General features: G+C 43.3%; 1 protein-coding gene across 6 annotated transcripts in view; it reads left to right on the top strand.

The window, feature by feature from the left end:
- Positions 1-9: 9 nt before the first annotated feature.
- LOC141559773 (voltage-gated hydrogen channel 1-like) overlaps positions 10-19542 on the top strand; it is a 28639-nt gene continuing 9106 nt past the window's right edge. Inside the window, exons 1-5 of one of the 6 annotated variants that reach the window (XR_012487567.1) lie at positions 10-3567; positions 6367-6554; positions 11850-11954; positions 12109-12230; positions 17483-17714. Coding sequence is in view for 4 of the 6 variants with exons in the window: in XM_074297477.1 (XP_074153578.1) it covers positions 6426-6554; positions 11850-11954; positions 17483-17714 (466 nt within the window). In the remaining 2 variants the exon portion in view is untranslated. Of the gene's footprint in view, positions 3568-3724; positions 3818-3970; positions 4666-6366; positions 6555-11849; positions 11955-12108; positions 12231-17482; positions 17715-19542 lie in introns of those variants that run through there. The other 5 variants (XR_012487563.1, XM_074297477.1, XM_074297485.1 and 2 more) reach the window with 5 other exon arrangements.

The following is a 19542-nucleotide window of genomic DNA, read 5'->3' as shown; positions in this document are numbered from 1 at the left end:
ACCAAGCAAAGTCTTGTCAAGGTCTGTTTTACTGTTCTCAGGGCGTGGCTTATATAGCCAGAAGCATGAGGAAGAGAAACAGGGTTAGGCCTGGGAAAGGGACAGGGGCGATGGCTGGTTCAACGGACAGGAACGTCTTGTAGTTAAGGAATACAATGTTGGAACATTCTGTGGTCGGCCGATTCCCAGAACTATTTGCTTAAGGGTGAGGCCCTCTTACAGGGGGGAGAGACACCTGGGCCAAAACCGTTGGCTCCCAACATTTCAGAAAGAAAATAAGATATTAATCTGCTGACAATTATGGTCAATAGACTATCTTTTAATGCTGAAGTTCCTAACTCTATACGTCAGGTTGAAGTCAGTTCTTGCTAAATTTCCAATTGAAGAGGAGGCTTTGAATACCTCTAGTGTGGCAAAGCTGCTGATTTTATGCTAGCTGAGATTTACAAGGCAAGGAGTCTGCAGCTCATATAAAAGGTGATGGGAATTTCCCAGGTTGTATGGCAAGAGCAGGTTTTCCCTCAGGATTTCAAGGAAATGCATTCTCCATCTATATAAAACCGTGTTGTCCTGTGACATCAAAGTAGGTTTGGTCTCTTATTGTCAGAATCCTCCTTAATAGGCTGATCCTTCACCTGGGAGATGGTCCTATACCCAAGAGCCAATGTAGCTTCAGAAAGGGCTGAGGAATGGTTGTTTGATGTTTGTTGCTCAACAACTCCAGCAGAAGAAATGCCAGGAGCAGAACAGAAGTTCATATACAAGTTTATCAATCTGACCAAAGTGTTTAATAATACTCTCACTTTCAAAGACTTGTAGAACATTATGGTAAGATTTAGTTGTCCAGAAGAAACACATCAGAATTATACATCATTCATTTTCATGACAGCAAACATTTGCACAGGTTCCAGGTGATGGACAAAACTCTTGCACATTGCCAATCACCAATGGGGAAGTGGGATTGTTGATTTGCTCCCATGCTTTTTAGCATGATGTTTTTAGCGATGTTGGCAGTTTCAATGAAGACTAAAATGACATCAGGGTCAGCTACTACACTGACAATTATTGAACTTGAAAAGGCTACAATCCAAGACTAAAGTGGAGGGAAAATTGGTATATAACTTTTTGTGTTCTTAATGCAGCCTTGGGGGCTAAGGTGCAACAAAATATGCTAGTATTAATCTTGGCCTGAGAATGAACACAAAACATTCTCCACCAGGATAGCATCACACCATTCATCCATGAAAGCATTGGTTATAACAAATGGTGACATTCGGAATGTAGTGGATAATTTCAGTTACTTTGGCAATATACTTTCCAGGGATGTACATATAATATATAAATAAAGTTGATTGACATAGGCATTGCCAGAACTAGCTCAGGATTAGGGAGAAGTGTGGAATAGAGGAGGTATTAGTCTGCATACAAAGCTGAAGGTCTACAGAGTCATGCTGACTTTGTCATAATATGTTTGTAGAACCTGGACAATCTGCCATCACAGTGCCAAGAAACTGAGTCACTTCCATTTAAATTGTCTCAGAGGAGCAGCTAGGTGGTGCAGTGGATAGAGCCCCAGCCCTGAAGTCAGGAGGACCTAAGTTCAAATTTGGCCTCAGATACAACACTTCCTGGGTAAGTCACTTAACCCCAACTGCCTCAGTAAAAAAATAAAAATAGTCCTTAGAAAGAATCTGAAAGTCACCTGACAAGAAACTGGACACTAAAGTCTTTTGTCAAGCTGAACTGCCAAGCATTCAAACTCTGCTGGGGAGAGTGCAACTTCTGTGGGCTGGCCATACTCTTCGAATGTCAAAAGTTCCTTTGCTTAAAAGAGAACTTACACAAGGCAAAATGCTCCCACTTAGGAGGTTAGAAGAAACAATACAAGGACATTCTCAGGTTTTCTCTGAAGAACTTTGAAATCATGAGACCACTCAACAATGGTGTGTTTGCATCAAAGAAGGCACTGTATTCCATGGGTAGAGTTAGAATAACTAAAAAAAAAAATGCACAAATTAAACTCCAAACGTTTATAAAGACTATTTGTGCCAACCTGTGATAGAGCCTTTTGAGCTATTTTTCTGATATGCTGCAGTCAGACACACTGTATCTTGACCCCAACATAATGATATTATTTTGGTCCTCTTAGAGAACAAAGGACAAAAGTAAGGCAATTGGGGTTAAGTGACTTGCCCAGGGTCCCACAGCCAGGTCAAAGGTCAAAGACTAGAAGACTCATCCAGGATGAGTGAGCAAAACAAAAGGTGAACTTGAATACAAAGAACAACTGTGGCAACAAGATAGCTCAAGACACAAACCCAGAAAAAGAACATACTTGAGCTATCTACAAGCAAAGTCTCAGAGAAAAATGAGGATCAAACAAAAGCTTAATTCATAGAAGAGGTAAATGGTTATTTCTTTTTAAAGTTTTAAAAAACGAAATCAGTACTTTGAAAGAAAATTGACAGATTGGTTAAAAAAAAAATAGAAAATCTTACTTTCCAAAATTATTTGGGGCAGCTAGATGGCGCAGTAGCTAGAGCACGGGCCCTGCAGTCGGGAGGATCTGAGTTCAAATGCGGCAGGTCATTTCCCTGTTCACCGCCTCAGTGCCTTCATCCATAAAATGGAGATAATAGCCCCGACCTCCCAGGGTTGTCATGAGGAGCAAATGAGATATTTGCAAAGGGTTTAGCCTGAAGAGGGCAAAATGATGAGGTTCTAAGGCCGAGATGGGTCAAAGCTTCCCTTCTGGCTGATTATCTTTCTCCTCCCTCCAAAAGTACCAAGGCCCGGTGCCTTAGCGAATGAATTTGCTACTCAAGGCTGTGTTAAAACAAAATCTTTATTGATTAGGAAAGGGATAGGCAGGCAGTTGGCCTTCAGGAAGAAAGGTCAAATTGCCTGAAAGGGGACACCGCAGCAAAGTCGAGGGCACAAGGCGGAGAAAAACCTCGTGCAAGGAATAGAATTTTGGAAATTCATTTTATACATGAAACAGGATCATAAAACAGAGTTTGTATTTGCAAAGGACTTTTCTGCTTCCTTCGGACATAGAGATGCTTGTATATCAAAAAGGTTCCTGAGGAAGCTTGTAAATCCTTTTGAAGTTTGCATAAGACAGGAATTTCTCTTAAGGATGTTAAATTCTGTTAATCATTTGTGTATCTCCTTTGATCTCCTCTAAGACAGGAACTTCTCTGTTAATCACTTGTATCTTGGGCTGTCTCCTTTTAACCTCTTCAAGCCTAAGTAGGTTCATAAATGTTTACTGACTTGGGTCTGCTTTGGGGCCGGTTGAGAGTGAGGGATAGTGACATTTAGATCGCCGGCACCTTGCACACGTCATGGCCTCGGAACCCCACCGCAGCCGGGTGACGTCATGCTGCGGGGAGCAGTTGGCCATTCACCCCCATTTTACACATGGACAGAGACTGTGATTAAGGAGCCCAAAGGCCCGCTCCCGCCTTGGACACTCCTGTGGCAACACTTCCCTTCTCCAGGTCTAATGGAACAGGGTCTGCAGAGCTCCGAGCTCCCCAAAGCGGCGGCCTTGGCCGTTGGCAAGTCAGTGAGAAGTTCGGGGGCTCTGATTGACAGTCTAGGTTTGGGAGGGGTAACGGTACCAGAGTATTACAAATCCCAGGGGATAGCGCGTCCTGCCCGCCTTCTAGGCGTGGCGAAGCTGGACCCTGATGGGGGCGAGGCCCGCGCAGGGGCTGAGTGTGGGGGAGGGAGGACCGAGAATGAAGCGAGAGGAGGCGGGGCCTGAGCCTCTAGTGAGGGCTGACGGACGAAGGGCCCGAGGCAGGCAAAGGTAAAAACCGAGAAATAGTCGCGGGGGCGGGGCCTGTGCCTTGACCGGGCGAGGGGGGGAGGGAAGCGGATGAAGGGACTTGTAATTGGTGGAAGCTGTGAAAGGGAGGGGCCTATGTATTTTTTTGTAGGGGCGGGGCTTATTCCTGGACCTGCGAAGAAAAGAGAAAATGCTGTGGGGCGGGATTTCCTTCTTGAGGGATGGAGAGTGAAAAGGATTGAAGGGAAGCATGGAGGGGGCAGGGTTTACTAAAGATCGAGGATGAAGAGGAGGCGAGCGTTATTCTTTATTAGAATATTGACTGATTGAGGAAATGGGGACTTATTTCGAACAAATCGGAAAAGAGGGAAAGGGGTCTAGAGCGTAAAGAAAGGGGAAAGGGGCGGAGCTTAGCCTAAGACTCCCGGGAGAAAAGCTTTGCGGGGCGGGGTCTACTCCCGGTCCGGTAATCGGTTGGGGAGTAATGCACAAGCACGAGGTGGGGCGGGGCCTTGGCGGTGGCCGTTGGCGATTGGCGGCGTCGGGGGGCGGGCCCGAGTGTGGGCGGTGCTGCCCGTTTGAAGAAACGCGCTTTGTGGAGAAAGATGTGGCTGTGGTTTTGGCTTTGGAGGTTGCCATGTTCTCGATGCTACGGTACGGACTCCCGGTGGCCCGGGTCCTACTGGACGGCCCTTCGCAGACCGACCCACCGGCGGGAGGCGGCGGGGGAGCCGGCGACGGGGACTACGGGCTGGTGACGGCCGGCTGCGGCTTCGGCAAGGACTTTTGCCAGGGCCTGCTCAAGAAGGGCGTCTGCTATGGGGACGACGCCTGCTTCGGGGCCCGCCATCGCTCCGCCGACGTGCTGGGTGAGTGGGAGCCCCGGCCGGAGTCGGCCCGCGCCATCTCCATCCTCCGCGCCGGGAGGTCTTCGGGGGTGCGACGTCCGGCGTCCAGCCCGTGCGGACGGAGAGAGGCCGGAGACCTTAGCCGGCTGTTGGGCCGTAGGTGCCTTGGGCCTGGGCCGCCTGCCCTTGGACCGTGTCCGACCCGGGGCAGCCGCCGAGTGGTGGCGAGGGGCGAATCGGGCTCCGGACCGGGCGCTCCTCGGAGGCTTTTCTCGGCGGGGCCCGGCCGGCGCGGGCTCCTTAGAAGCGCCTCGGAAAGCTGAAGCATTTCTTTTGTCTAGTGAAGAACGCGGTGACTGACTCGGGGCTGCTGCCCCGAGGGGGAGCCCCGGGGTCTCCGAGGCGGTAGAGAAGTTTGGACTGGGGGGAATATCGCTGCCACTCCCCCCTTAAGTCTTTACTTAAGATTTTACATTCAAAATTTCAAATGTGGCATTTAAGTTAGGGGCTTTCAATTCTTTTTCTAGGTTTTTTAGCTGCGCCCGCTTCGTTGATCTTTTTATCTGTTTTATTCACGTAAGCTTCTAGAGATAGAAAGGTTGCCTTGAGAACTCCTCTGGCCGAATCCCATAAATTCTGGCATGTTGTCTCTTGGTCATGCCCTTGGATGACATTATTGATTGTTTCCATGGGTTTGTCGTTTCACCCACTCGTTCTTTAGGATTGCTTTATTTAGTTTCCAGTTAATTTGGGGGTTTACTTTTCCAGGGCCTTTTTATTGCAAGTCATTTGTATTGCATCGTGCTCAGAAAAGGCTGTATTTTCTGCTTCTGCCATTCTGCGCTTGGTTGTGAGCGTTTTATGCCTTAATACTCGGCAGTTTGTGTAGGTTCTATGCACTACTGAGAGAAAAATATTTTTGTTTTTGCTCCCACTCAATTTTCTCCAAAGCTCCACCATCCCTAACGGTTCTATTTGCCTCCTTAACTTCTTTCTTGTTTATTTTGTGGTTCCGTTTATGTTTCTGGTGGAGGTTGAGATTTCTCCACTAGTATAGTTTTGCTATCTAAGTCTTCTTGCAGCTCTCTTAACTTCTCTGCGAATTTGGATGCCATGTTGCCATTTACTTTTTTCTGTCTTAACCCAGTGTATGATCATAATAACCATGATAACAAGGCTTGTCCATCACATACACATGCACACCACAGAGGAAATTTCCTTTCTATGATTCTGTCAAGTCAAAAAAAATGTACATAGGAACTAGAGCTCGGTTTTGGTCTGGTGCCTCGCTTTGTGCTTTCTCTCCTCTCTGTCTCTGAGTCTCTTTCTCTCACTCTCCCCCTCCCCCCCCCCCCCTTAAATTGAAAGATCAGCCTCAGTAGGCCAGCCTATTGTGCGTAATCTGGACAGTGACTTTTCAGTGTCTTGTTTACATTGGCATTGTGCTAGTTTTCAAAGCAGTTGTGACTCAGGATGGTGAACATCTTAAAATCTAAATTAAGCTTGTAGGAGCTGAAGTAAAACAATACAGTGGATGGGAATGTGCTGCAGACAAGGAGGGGGAACTAGATTTGTGTCCAGAACCCCGGTCAGGTTCACGCCCAGGCTTTGCCACTTTGGATTTTTACCTCTGTGACTTAATCTCTATGACCTGCAGAGCCTGAGTTTTCTCATGTATGAAATGTGGAAGTTCAACTAGCTGACTTGTAAAGTACTTTCCAGGTAAATCTCCTGTAACAACATAATGGGACAATGAGGTTGAGCAGGATAAGCAGCTGCAGATGTCAGAAGCTCCAGAGCCAGCATCCGTGGCTCCTGTCGCCGAGAGAAGCGTTGCCAGTGTTCCAAGAGAAGTCCCTCCAAACATCAGGACTGTGCTGAGAAAGCGCTTCAAGTCGAAAAAGTTTCAGGTACGTGCCCACAAGAGCCAGAGCAACAAGATGGAGGGAAAGAATGTAGATCTGAGAGTCAGGTCTTGGCTGTTATCAGTCACATCCCTTGTCTGAGCTTTAAGGGCTATAAAGTAGGAATAATAAACCTATTTTCTCTTATCTTGCAACACTATTGAAATTGGAAAATCAGATGAGAGCTGTAAATTTTTTAAAAGCTCTGAGAATTCAAAGGTATTTTTATTGCTAGTATCACCAAGATGATATTGTAGAAAAAAGAGAAAATAAGAAAATAAACAAATTACCAGATCTGGAAGGTTACAGGAAGGAGGGGCTTTAGAATAGGAGTTGTTAGACTGGGAGGGGCCTTAGAACGTAAAATGTTCCAGTCTGAAAGAACATGACACTGAATATTGGAGCTGGGAGGCCCCTAGGATGAGGAAAGCTGAGACACTTAAGAGAAATGGAAAATAAAGGGCCTTAGATGTGGGCTGGGAAGTTAATACCCACAGAATGCTCTGGGAGGCTGAAGAACCATGAAGGAGCTGTCAGGATTGATTGCTGAACAGTTATTTTTGTGACTCTGCTCACAGGGCCCCGGGCCTGCACACTGCTGGAAATAGAAATGAACCCAGTTCCCCAGATTGGGCAGATGTCATTGCCTCTGTACCTGGGGGTGGGAGCAGCCTCTTTCCTGTCACTGTCATTCTTCATTCTGCCCACCAAGAATCCCTTTCTGTCAGGGATGGGCCCCTCCTTCTCGTGCCTGTGACAAGCATAGAATCCCAGCATTAGCTTGGGAGGAGTAGCCCAGGCAGGGCTGTCTCCCTCACCTCAAGTCTCAGGCTCAGTGAACCGGGGCCCCTGCACCTGGCCAAGGGGGCTCACCCTTCCCCAGGGGGCTTCATTCCTCAAGCTTGGCCAAACCCTGGCCCGTCTGCCCTGTCAGAGGTGACACTAAGGGGCCTTGGAGAGCAGGACTGAGGGAGACGAGGTAATTATGCAAGTGTGTAATGAGACTGGAGGTCTGCAAGCTCTTTCCATCCAGGCTCTCGCTCAGTCACTGTATCCGGCTAGTGCTGGGGTGGGCACTCTGGGGAAAGAGAAGAGGAGGAGAAAGGAGAATTGGGCTATTTGGGAAAAGCCTTTGATCTGTAGGCGGAGAACCCAAGTTCAGATCCCACTCCTGATGCTTATTCACTAAATGACATTGGTGACATTACCAAATCTTCCTGAAATCAATTACTGATTTGTAAAATGAGGGGTTGAATTCAGTGGTCTGGTAAGAGAGACACACAAAGAGACAGAGAGAGAGGGAAGGAAGGAGGGAGAGAGACAAAAAAGGGGGGGGGAGAAGATGGAGAGAATCAGAAAGGGAAGGAGGAAGAAAGCAGGAGACAGACACAGAAACAGGCAGAGAGAGCAATCAAGTGAGAGAGCACAGTGTTTACTATGTGACAGGCACTGTGTTATGTGTTAGGGAAACAAATAGAAGCAAAAAAGACAGTGGCTGCCCTCAAAAAGTTTTCTTTCTAATGAGGGAATGATAGGAAGTTGGAAAGGAGACAAGGAAGACTTGAGGGAGAAGAAGTAGAGGGGTTCTCTGATTGAGCTCTAAATCCCAATCGACCATCCATAACCTATTTCTATGTTGCTTTAAAGTTTTCAAAGCATTTCATAGTTATCCTGTGAGCTAGGTAGGGATCCTTATGCCCACCTTACAGATGAAGAAACTGAGGCACAAAGATGCAAAAGGTCTCAAAGCTAGCACCTGTGAAGGGCAGGATTTGAGTACAGGCCTTTTATGATCCCAAGTCCACCACACTTTGCTCTCCCCATGCTGCCTCAGTTTCCTGAGCAGACCCACTCCAGAATCTTAGAGGTAGAAGAGACCCCAGCTGCCATCTAGTCCCCACTGTGCCTCCCTAGCCCACCCAGCAGATGGCTCTCTAGCCTTAGCTTGAAGCTCTCTTGTGGGAGAGAATCCCCTGCTTCCTGAGGCATGTTGGGTAGGACCCGCAGTTAGGGAGTTCTCTCTGCCATCCAGGCAGGAATCCTTGCACTGAGGAGAATGCTCCTGGGGCTGCTTTCTGGGCCAAGGAGGAGAAAGAAAATGCCAAATGCCTCTTCCAGGGGACAGCCTTGAGGTCCTTGAATCAAATCCATCATTCTGGGCCTTCTCTGTGGTTTGGCCTGGGGAGGCAAAGAAAAGGGAGTTAGGTTTGCCCTGAAGGGCGGCTCCTTCAGCCCAGCCTCAAGTGGCATTTCCCCATCTGTTGCCTTGCAGCCTCCATCCTTCCTGTCCCCTGTGCCTGCTTGTAAGGTGTAGAGGCAGGGGAAGGCGGGGAACTGGAGGCAGCAAGGACAGATGACATTATAGGGATATATGGGGAAAGGGGTACAGAGAGAGGGTAGCTGGCTGACAATGTGCTGGACTTGGAGTGAGGAAGTCCCGAGTTCAAATCCAGCCTCGGACATTTTCTAGTTGTGTGAATCTGAGCACTTCCCTACTTCTGCCTCAGTTTCCTCATCTGTGAGATGGGGAGAATAGCACCTCCCTGCAAGGGTTGTAGTGAGAAGATATTTGTCAAGTGTTTGGCACATTGCTGGCATATACAGGAAGGATAGAAATCCTTATTTCCTTCCCCCCCAGGTAGGAATAATCAAGCAGGATTGTGGGAAGATTTTCTGAGGAATGAGCAGATATGGGCAGACAGAGCAGAGAGCCAGTGGAGAGGGAGGGATTGAAGAGCTTAGAGAAGGGATCTTGGAGGGTGATTGGGGAAAATGAGAGGGAGGAGCTCAGAGCAGATTGGGATCAGGTTGCACCAGAGGGAGCCCAGAAAGCTTTCCTGGAAGGAGGAGGACTTGGGTTTCAGTCACAGAGGCTGGAAGTGGCCCAGTCTGCCAACTCTCTCCCTGACAGTAGAAGTGCGGCTCCTTTCTCTGTAGGCCCTAGAGGGAGTGCCCAGGTGGTATCAGCCAGACATTATGCCAACTCAGGAGCTCTCCTGCCCCAACCTCCTTCTTTCTTTCTTTCTTTTTTTAATCTAAAAGTGATTAATTCAATGTCCTTTAACAAAAACAAAGCCCAAATGACCCAAAGTGTAAAACTGAGATTGTTTGAAAACTTCCTGTAAAAAGAGTATTATTCATATAAACAAAATAATGTCCAAAATTTCATTGTTCCTTCCTGATTTCTTCTGTCATTTCCTGTAGCACAACATATAATATTTAATAAAAAAATACTATTTCCTATGCATTTCATTTGTAATAATGTCTTTATTATTTAACAAATATATTTAAAATATATAATTATATATACATACACACACACATGTATACACATATACTTGGAGGATTTACAAAGATCTTTGCACACAGTATTTTAGCTCTATATTAAGCCTTTGACATAGGTTCTATAGTTTTACAGAGCTGGAAAACGTGACTTATGTTATTTGCCAATGCTATCAAAAATGGCCAAGAATCCTGCTGTATTCCATGGTTGAACTCTTAAGCCATTTCCAGTTCTTTTAGGTGTAAATAAAGCAACTATAAGTAACTGAATAGACAGTTCTGGTTTTTTTTTTTTTTTTTAAATCTTTTAATGGTACATGGCCATGTAGCAGGTTCAATTTGGTAATTCTGATTGTACATCCAAGGGTTCTTTTTGTGCTTCTGAATCAAGTTTATGATAGTTCATGTTTCCCATCGCTCTTATAGTGTTTCTGTTTTCCACAGTCCGGCCAACATTGAGTTTTATTCTTTAACTGGATTGTCCACTGTGATAGCTGAAGGGATACGTCGGAGTTGCTTTAAGTTACATTCTCTTGCTAGAAAAGATTTTGAATTTTTTTTCAGGGGTTTATTGGAATAATTTGTGGATTTTCCCCCACACTTTTTGGGAATAATTTGTTCATATTTTGTTTGCCTACAGCAAGGAGGCACAGTAGATAGAGCATAGGGCCTAGAGTCAAGATACAGTGGTCCTCAAACTTTTTAAATAGGGGGCCAGTTCCCTGTCCCTCAGACTGTTGGAGGGCCGGACTATAGTAAAAACAAAAACTCACACACTGTCTCCACCCCTCAGCCCATTTGCCATAACCCGGTGGGCCGCATAAATGTCCTCAGGGGGCCACATCTGGCCCGTGTGCCGTAGTTTGAGAACCCCTGATCAAGATCTGATTTCCCATGTAACCACAGACACTTGCTAGCTAGAGTTAGAAACAATGAACAACAACCAGTCTTTTAATTCCCACACTCTTATATATAGAACAAAGTGTCATTTGATTTCTTTTTTGCATCTATAGGGACATTCATTATTTTTTTTCCAAAACATTTCTTTATGAATCATGTTGGGAGAGAAAAATCTGAACAGAAGGGGAAAAAAAAGTGTTCATAGCATGTGTTTATTTACGTTCAGTTTCTATATTTCTCTCTTTGAATGCAGATAGTTTTCCATCCAAAATAGGAGGAGAAAAGGGGAAAAAAAGTATGGGCTGGATAGAAGAGAGGGCAGAAGTTCTAGGAAAAGGGGATAAGAGAAGGGAGGGTAGGGGGGTGATAGAAGGGAGTGCAGGGGAGGGTGAGGTGAGGTAGAAACAAATCTGAGAGGGTGGAAAGAACAAAAGTATATTCAGGGGAGAAAATAGGATGGAGAGAAATATACAGCTGGTAATCATAACCGTGAACGTTAATGGGATGAACTCTACGTTAAAAGAGATGCAAATAGAGTGGATTAAAAAACAGAATTCTATAATACATTTAAAAGAAACACAGAGATACATACAGAATAAGCATAAGGCTTGAGCAGAATTTACTATGCTTCAGCTGAAGAAAAAGAAAGCAGGGGTAGCAATTGTGATCTCAGATAAAACAAAAGTAAAGATCTAATTAAAAAAGACAAGGAAACTACAACTTGTTAAAGAAGTATTATCAATACTAAATGTATATGCATCAAGTGGTAATGGCATCCAAATTCTTAGAGAAGTAAAGCCAATTATAGGAAGAAATAGACAACAAAACTATACTGATGGGGGCCTTCAATCCCTGCTCCCCTCAGAATTAGATAAATCTGACCACAAAAGAAGAAAGAAATTAGGGAGGTTAATAGAATCATAAAAAACTTAGATATGATAGACCTCTGGAGAAAACTGAATAGGGACAGAAAGGTATGTCCATGGCACCTACAGAAAAAAATGGACCACATATTTAAAAATCTCACAATCGCAGAAAGGCAGAAATAAGAAACATGACTTATTTTCATTGTGAAGAGTTTCAAACAATTTCCATCCCCCTCTTCCTCCCTTACTGTAGGTTTTCGTTGTGACCCTGGTTTTGGTGGATATCTTTATGTTGGTTATGGAGGTGATGCTAGACTTGAAAATCTTAGAACCAGATGAAAAGAATTATGCTTCCACGGTAAAGCTTATTTTTCTTTACATTGTTCTAGCCAGCTCTCTGTTACGCTCACTTTATGGCCCTGGATACCCCCAATAATATGTCCCGCCATCTTTCCAATACATTTTGGTACTTGATTAGGACTTTCTTATCATTTATTACCGATTCTGTGCAGCCTCAGCCCCTGGATAAATCCGAAGGCCCCATTGTGAACCCTGACTGTGGAGGGGAGGAAGGCTGCCCAGCACGCCCACCTTGCCAGTCCTCCCTGAACAACAACCCCCACGTCTCGTACTGGTGAGCTGCTCAGCCTCGTAAGCTTTAGCATCTCTGTTTGACAGTTCCTGCAGGGCCCTAGGAGGCCAGCTGCAGTCTCTGGGGGCACTGTTGGGGGCACCACAGGGCACAGAGCACCAGGCTGGGATTGGAGATTGAGTGCAGGCCTGTGGTAACGTGATGGTGATTGCTGCCATTCCTGCCCACTTTGTAGGCTTCCCAAACACTGGGCCAGTCCTCTCCACTTGTACAAAGGCCTCACTTCCTTTCTCAGCTTCTGTGGGTGTGGATGTCAGTCTGACTTTACACTGAAACATTAAGTAAGCTCTTACCATGTGATAATCTCATGCTGAGGGCTGGGGAGAGAATGCCAAAAGAGACAGCCAAACCCCGATTCCCTGCCCACCAGGAGCTCCCTTGTGATGAGAAGAACCTACAGACAAAGGTGCAGATTTGAGATGTAGACAGAGTAGAGAGAAGGGATTCTCTGCAGGAAGGCACTGGGAGTAGGGGAAGGATTGGAAAAACCACCTTCCAGAAGGTGGGAAGGAAGCCTGGGACCCCAGAAGGCAGAGGGGAGGGGATCAAGCATTGCAGGCAGGAGAGATGGCCCCTGCAAAGCCTGGGAGACAGCAGGAATGTTGTGTGTGAGCAGCAGGCAGAGGGCCAGAGTAGCTGGTGTGGAGGATGTCAGCATGGGGTGAAGGTGTAAGTACGCTGGAAGGGTAAGAAGGGGACAGGCTATGGAGGCTTTATGAGCCAGCCAGAGGGTGCTAAATTTGGTCCTGGATAGGAGAGTACTCCAGGAGTCATAAAGCAGGGAAGTCCTATAGTCAGATATGCGCTTAAGGAAAATAATGGACTGGAGTGTGGAGGGACCTGAGGCCAGCAGACCCCCCCAGCAGCCACTGCACCAGGAAGGGGTGGCAGTTTCAGAGAGAAGAGGGTGACTGGGAGGGATGCTGCAAAGGTAGAAATGGCAAGACTTGACAATAAATGGGATACACCTAGTGACTGTGAGTTAGTCCGGGATTACATTGAGATTTTGGGTTCGATAATTAGCTACTGGGCAGGAAGAATTTGGAAGGGGAAAGATGAGTTTTATTTTAGAAATGATAAGTTTTAAATGTCTTCAAAGCATCCATTTGAATGTCCAAGAGGCAGCTGGAGATGCATGATTCTGCAGCTCAGTAGAGAGACTAGGGCTGGATGTAGTGATGTGGGAATCTTGTTCATAGATTTGGGAGCTGATGTGATCCCCAAGCAAGATAATAGAGAGGGAAGGAGAAGGAAGCTTAGGGCCCAGTCTAGGGGGCCAGTCACTACTGTGGCCTGAATGAGAAGGAGCTGTCGGCCAAATAAGTAGAGCCAGGAGAGAGCAGTGTCAGGAGAAGAGAAGCATTGAGAAGGAGGTGATCATGTCAACTCCTGCCAAAGAGCCAGGGAGGGTCAGCACTGAGAAAGGCCGCTTGAAGAGATCGGTGGTGATGTGGGAGAGCAGTTTCAGGTCAATGATGGCGTCAGAAGCCACAATACAGAAGGGTAGAAAGAGAGGGCGTGAAGACAGATTGGAGGTGACTTTCTCAAGAAATGTAGATGATGAAAGGAGGTAGAGTGGGACAAGTGAATGTTTTTCTGAGGACAAAGTGGTGACATGGTAACAAATGTAGTGGAAACAAAGCCAGCCTCAAACTTAGGAAGAATGAATTCAAATCCCCACTTCTGAATCCTGGCTGTGTGACCATGACCAGGTCCTTTAACCTCTTAGTGTTCTGGGATATTGCCTAAGTTTTAAGTTACAGAAAAGGTGCCAGCCTGCTTTAGTAAAGGGAGTTTTTTCTATCTGGGACTTCCCTATACGAGTGAATCACAGGTCTACACATGCTCCCTTCTATATGCGGGACATTGGGGACAAAAAGATAGAAAACAATCCCTGACCTGCGCCATTCTTTATTCATGTTCTACTCTTAGAGAGTGTCTATCCTCAATTGATCATAGAACTAGAACCAGAAGAGACCCATTCAATAAATCCCACATTTCTATTAAAGGGTCTGCTGTGTGCCTGCGGGACACAGAGAGGCAAACATGGTCCCTGCTCTCCAAGGTCCTAATGGGGGGACTCATGTGCGTGCATCTTTATAACTCATCTAGTCCAACCCTCATTCCTCATCACCTATTTTACAGATTAGGAGACTGAGGTTCAGGCCAGTTAGTTGCTCAAGATCACACAACTAACAAGCATCAGAACCTACATTTAAACTCTCATAAGTACCACACCACCACTACCACTCCTTGATCTGTTACTTACTACTCTTCCTCCTATTGTTGCTATTGTTACTAACACCTATTGTTATTGTTGCTACATTGCTATTGCTACTATTGATGCTACTACCTCTACATTCCCAATTATTGTTTTACTACTGTTATCACTACTACTACTGTTACTGTTACTACTACTACTACCACTATTATTATTACTATGAGTAGTACTAGTAATTAATTTCATGACTTTTACTACTACTACCACTAATACTATTATGCCTATTACTAATATTACTACCACTATCGTAAGTATCAGTATCACTGACAATACTGCTAATTTTGTAAGTGCTGTAGAAATATTGTCTTCTTTGATTCCCCCAACAACTTTGGGAGGTAGATACTATTATCCCCTTTTTTATAGGAATCTGAGACAGTAGGAGTGATTTGTCTAGGATCCCACACCTAGTATTTATCTAAGGCTATATTTGAACTCCGTTCTTCCTGTCTCCAGGTCCATCACTGTCATCCACTTCACCTCGCTTCCTGTTTGACTACATAGTGGTTTTTGTGTAGCTCCATGCTGTCTTGAGTGTAAAGGAAATTTTTATTTACATTAGACAACCCAATCTACAGAGGCAAGAGCACAATAATGAGTAGCCATGCAGGGTAAAACTGAGAATTCCTATCATCAAAATAGTCAAGAAGATGCAGAATGAAAGATAGAGATGATGGAGAGGGTTTCTTAGATCTGGGCTTCTTAAATATTTTCTACTTGTGACCCTTTTTTACTTGAGAAATTATGTGCTTCTGGGGATATAGATATATAAATTAAGTTTACAAATAAAACATTTACTGAAAATCATGATTTCATGATCAGCACATTCAGTTATGAAACCCCCATGGGGAAGGGGAAATAACCCATAGTTTAAGAAACTGGGTCCTAAAGAAAGTACCTTTTTGTTTAAAAATTATTAAAGCTTTTTATTTTCAAAATATATGCATGGATAATTTTCTTTTTTTAAGTATATTTTTAAATTAATTTTGTAATTATAACATTTTTTGACAGTACATATGCATAGGTAATTTTTTACAACATTATCCCTTGTACTCCCTTCTGTTCCGAATTTTCCCCTCCTTCCCCCCACTCCCTCCCCTAGATGGCAGGCATTCACATGTATATTAAATATGTTATAGTATATCCTAGGTACAATATATATGTGCAGAACCGAATTTTTTTGTTGTTGTTGCAAAGGAAGAATTGGATTCAGAAGGTAAAAATAATCTGGGACGAAAAACAAAAAATGCAAACAGTTTACACTCATTTCCCAGTGTTCCTTCTCTGGGTGTAGCTGATTTGGTCCATCATTGATCAATTGGAATTGGATTAGATCTTCTCTATGTTGAAGATATCCACTTTTCATGGATAATTTTCAACATTCATCTTTGCAAAACATTATGTTCCAAATTTTTTCCCTCCCTCCTCTCCATCTCCTGCCATGTGAACACATGGCAAACAATCCAATACATGTGGAACATGTGCAATTCTTCTATAGAAAGTCTTAACGGAGCACTTTATATCAAGTGCTTAGAGGAAGCCTTAAAATAATATTGGCCATTCCTTTTAACTTTTACCTTAAAGTGAGAGTATCTCTGGAATTGCACAGAGCATGAGAATTCATTTTATCAGCAGAAAAAAGCAGACATAGAAGTTCCCAATAGTCATGCCAGTTATTAAATGGGAGTCCCTCTTGTTAAGAAGAATTAACAGAAAATCAATTACTAGCTACGGACTGGACTCTGTTTCAGAGCAAAATGAGAATTTCCTCTAATGTGTCTCTTCTCATTCCTCAAAAGTGGTGGGAAGTTGACCCAGGGCTTTTGAAAGCAACTCTATGACTTCTGAGACTGGCCTAGTTAATATCTTTTTTTAATATCACCTTATTTCCAACTATATGATTCTTCGCTATTCAGCCAACATCACTTTATAAAAAGAATAAGAGGAAAAAGCTCAATTTAAAGCATCTAATAAATCAGTCACATATTAATAATTATGCATCCCATCATATATAATAATATATGCAACATACTCATAATCTCCCATCTGTGCAAAGAAGAAAGGAAGTTCATTTTTCTCCACTCTAATGCAGAGACTAAGCTTGCTTATTATAAATAAAGTCCAATTTAAGTTTGCTTTAAAATTTTTTCTATTTAAATTTCATTTTGGCTATTCTTTGTATCTCCCATGTTCAGTATATCATCTGGCAAATAGTAGGCGTAAATTCTTGTTGACTGACTATATTGCTGTAGTCATTATATATGTTGTTTCCCTGGTTCTGCTCATTTTACTCTATATTAGATCATTAAAATTTTTCCATAATTCTCCGAATTTCTTATTCATCATTTATTTAGGCACAGTAAAATCCCAATCCTTTGGGGGAATGGGTCATTCAAGTTTCTGTACATAAATGTACACAATGACATCTCAGATTAGCTAATTTCAGACAGGCTTATCACCAGGTTGACCACAGGATGATCAAAGGCAATCTTCTAAATTGTTTTTTGATAATGATTCGGCACTTATTTGATGGAGCATTTCATATGTCATGTCATTTAAGTTCCATAGCCTTGCAATGTAATTTGTCAGTAAACTTTTATTAAGTGTCTACTGTGTGCTAAGTACTGAGTTAAATAAACTCTGGAGATTAAAAAAAAAAAAAAAAAAAAAAGGCAAAATGCAACACTGGTCCCCAGGGAGCTTACAGTTTAATATGGGATATGATAAGCAAACAAATATGGATAAAGAAATCCTACAGGATAAATGGAAAGTAATTAAGTGAGGGAAGGTATTAGAATTAAGAGGGGTAAGACTTTTCATAGTAGATTAGATTCTAGTTGGAAAGAGGCCAATGGAAGATGAGTAAGGGATCAGCAATGATGATAATGATGATGATGATGATGATGTGATGCTTAGAATTGGTGTAATCTGACTGTTGGCTCTCTTCCTGTTCTAGGTGTCCCGCTTATCGAGTAGCGTTATTGTGATCATATTTATGATAGAAATTATATTAAAATTATATACCTTCCACAAGGAACTCTTCCACTACAAGTTTGAGCTCCTGGATGTTATTGTTGTCATTGCTTGTTTTTCTGTGAACATTACTGTTCTGTTCAAAGGACATTTCTTTGAAGCCCTTCAATTAATGATCCTGTTCCGACTTTGGCGGGTGGCTAAGATTATGAATGGTAAGTCCCAAAAGTAGCAGGTCTTTTCTGAATTGTCTGTTGAATAAACTGCTTTGAAAACTGGGCAGAACACATATTGTATCTAGGATGTACTATAACATATTTAACATGTATAAGATTGCCTGCCATCTAAGGGAGGTGGTGGAGGGAGGGAAGGGAAAAGTCAGAACAGAAGTGAGTACAAGGGATAATGTTGTAAAAATTACCCATGCGATATGTTCTGTTATTAAGTTATTAAAGTTATTTTTTAAAAAAGAGACTGAACCCCCCCAAAAAAAGGAAACTGGGCAGAAGTGGAAAGGGGGTATCAAGTATGCAGAGCACTGAGCATTCTTGGGTTCCAATCTAATAAACATGGACCACGTTCCTGGGTTTTGGGTTATGCCTTGTTTGGTAATGGGAGCATGAAGAGCTTGCAGCAAGCACTGACACCTTCAAGAAGTTTATCTTTCTTTTTAAAAAATTCAATTAATTTCAGGGAGTTTGCACATTGAAGAGAGTGTTAGATATGGAGTTAGAAAAAAACTGAGTTCAAATCCTATCTCAAACACATAGTAACTATGTGACTTTGGGCCAGTCCATTAACCTTTGCCTGTCTCAATCTCATCTACAAAATGGAGAAAATAATAGCAACTACCTTCCTGGGTTGTTGTGAAGATAAAAATGGGTAATCTTTGTAAAGAGCTTTGTAAATCTTAAAGTAGAATATAAATGCTAGGAATTATTTTATCATTATCATTAGGCAATTGGGGTTAAGTGACTTGCCCAAGGTCACACAGCTAGGAAGTGTTAAATGTCTGAGACCAGATTTGAACTCAGGTTTTCCTGACTTCAGGGCTGGTGCTGTATCCACTGTGCCTCCTAGCTGCCCCATTAATATTTATTTTTATGGGTAAATACTTTTAACCATATAAAAGCCAAAATGAACCGTTTTACAACAATGAAGTAAAAATAATCAATATAGTATACCTGTCTGACAGTGTATATAGTGTTCTTCACCTAGACTTCTCCATTGTTAAGATATATTTCATTTTCTATTTTCTAGGACCAAGATCGTTTATTACTATTAATCACAATTGTACATCCTTTTGTATTCTTTACATTACCCTTCTTTCAGCCATAGTATTTGTTCAGCTTATTTCAGTGTGCATCTGTTCATTAAAATCTGGTATTTGAACTTATATTAGTCTTTTCTTAGCACTCAATGAGGTCACATTGAATTGGGTGGTGAGGGTAAGAAGAAAGTATGTGTTCATTCCCTAACCCCCTCAATATTTCTCCCATTGTGGTCTCTTCTGCTCCCAAGGAATTGAGCACCCAAATGAGGTGGAAAGATTGAGTGTCCTCCTGTGGCTTCATATTGGTATTGTAATATGCACCATGGTGGGAAATATACTTCCCCTTGTACTTAAAAGATAGAAAGTTCTAATAATTACTTCTAAAGCTAATGCTTTTGGACTTTAATATTAACATGATCTCATTAATGTAGCACTCATTCTCCTGGTGCAGATTGTAGTCCTTCCATGCTTTCTGGGTAATCCTTATTGATGTCATTCCACCAAACTGGTCTACTTACTTTTCCCTGGCATACATGTCATGCAACATTTCTGTGACTTTACAAAGACTGTCCTACAGTCCTAGAAACCATTTCTCTTGGCTTCCACCTCTTAGAACTCTTAAAATTAAAATCTTCCTTCAAGACTCAAGTTAAATGCCACCTCCCCAGGGAGATCTTTCCTATGGGCCCTAGTTATTAATCCTTTCTCCCTCAATCAGCCAATCAAGCAGCATTTACTGAGCACCAGGTATGTGAAAAGAACTCTGCTAA

Source organism: Sminthopsis crassicaudata, chromosome 1 (genome assembly GCF_048593235.1).
Source record: "Sminthopsis crassicaudata isolate SCR6 chromosome 1, ASM4859323v1, whole genome shotgun sequence".
Taxonomy (NCBI): domain Eukaryota; kingdom Metazoa; phylum Chordata; class Mammalia; order Dasyuromorphia; family Dasyuridae; genus Sminthopsis; species Sminthopsis crassicaudata.
Note: the sequence above shows the minus strand (reverse complement) of the source record. Positions and strands in the feature narration are given on the sequence as shown.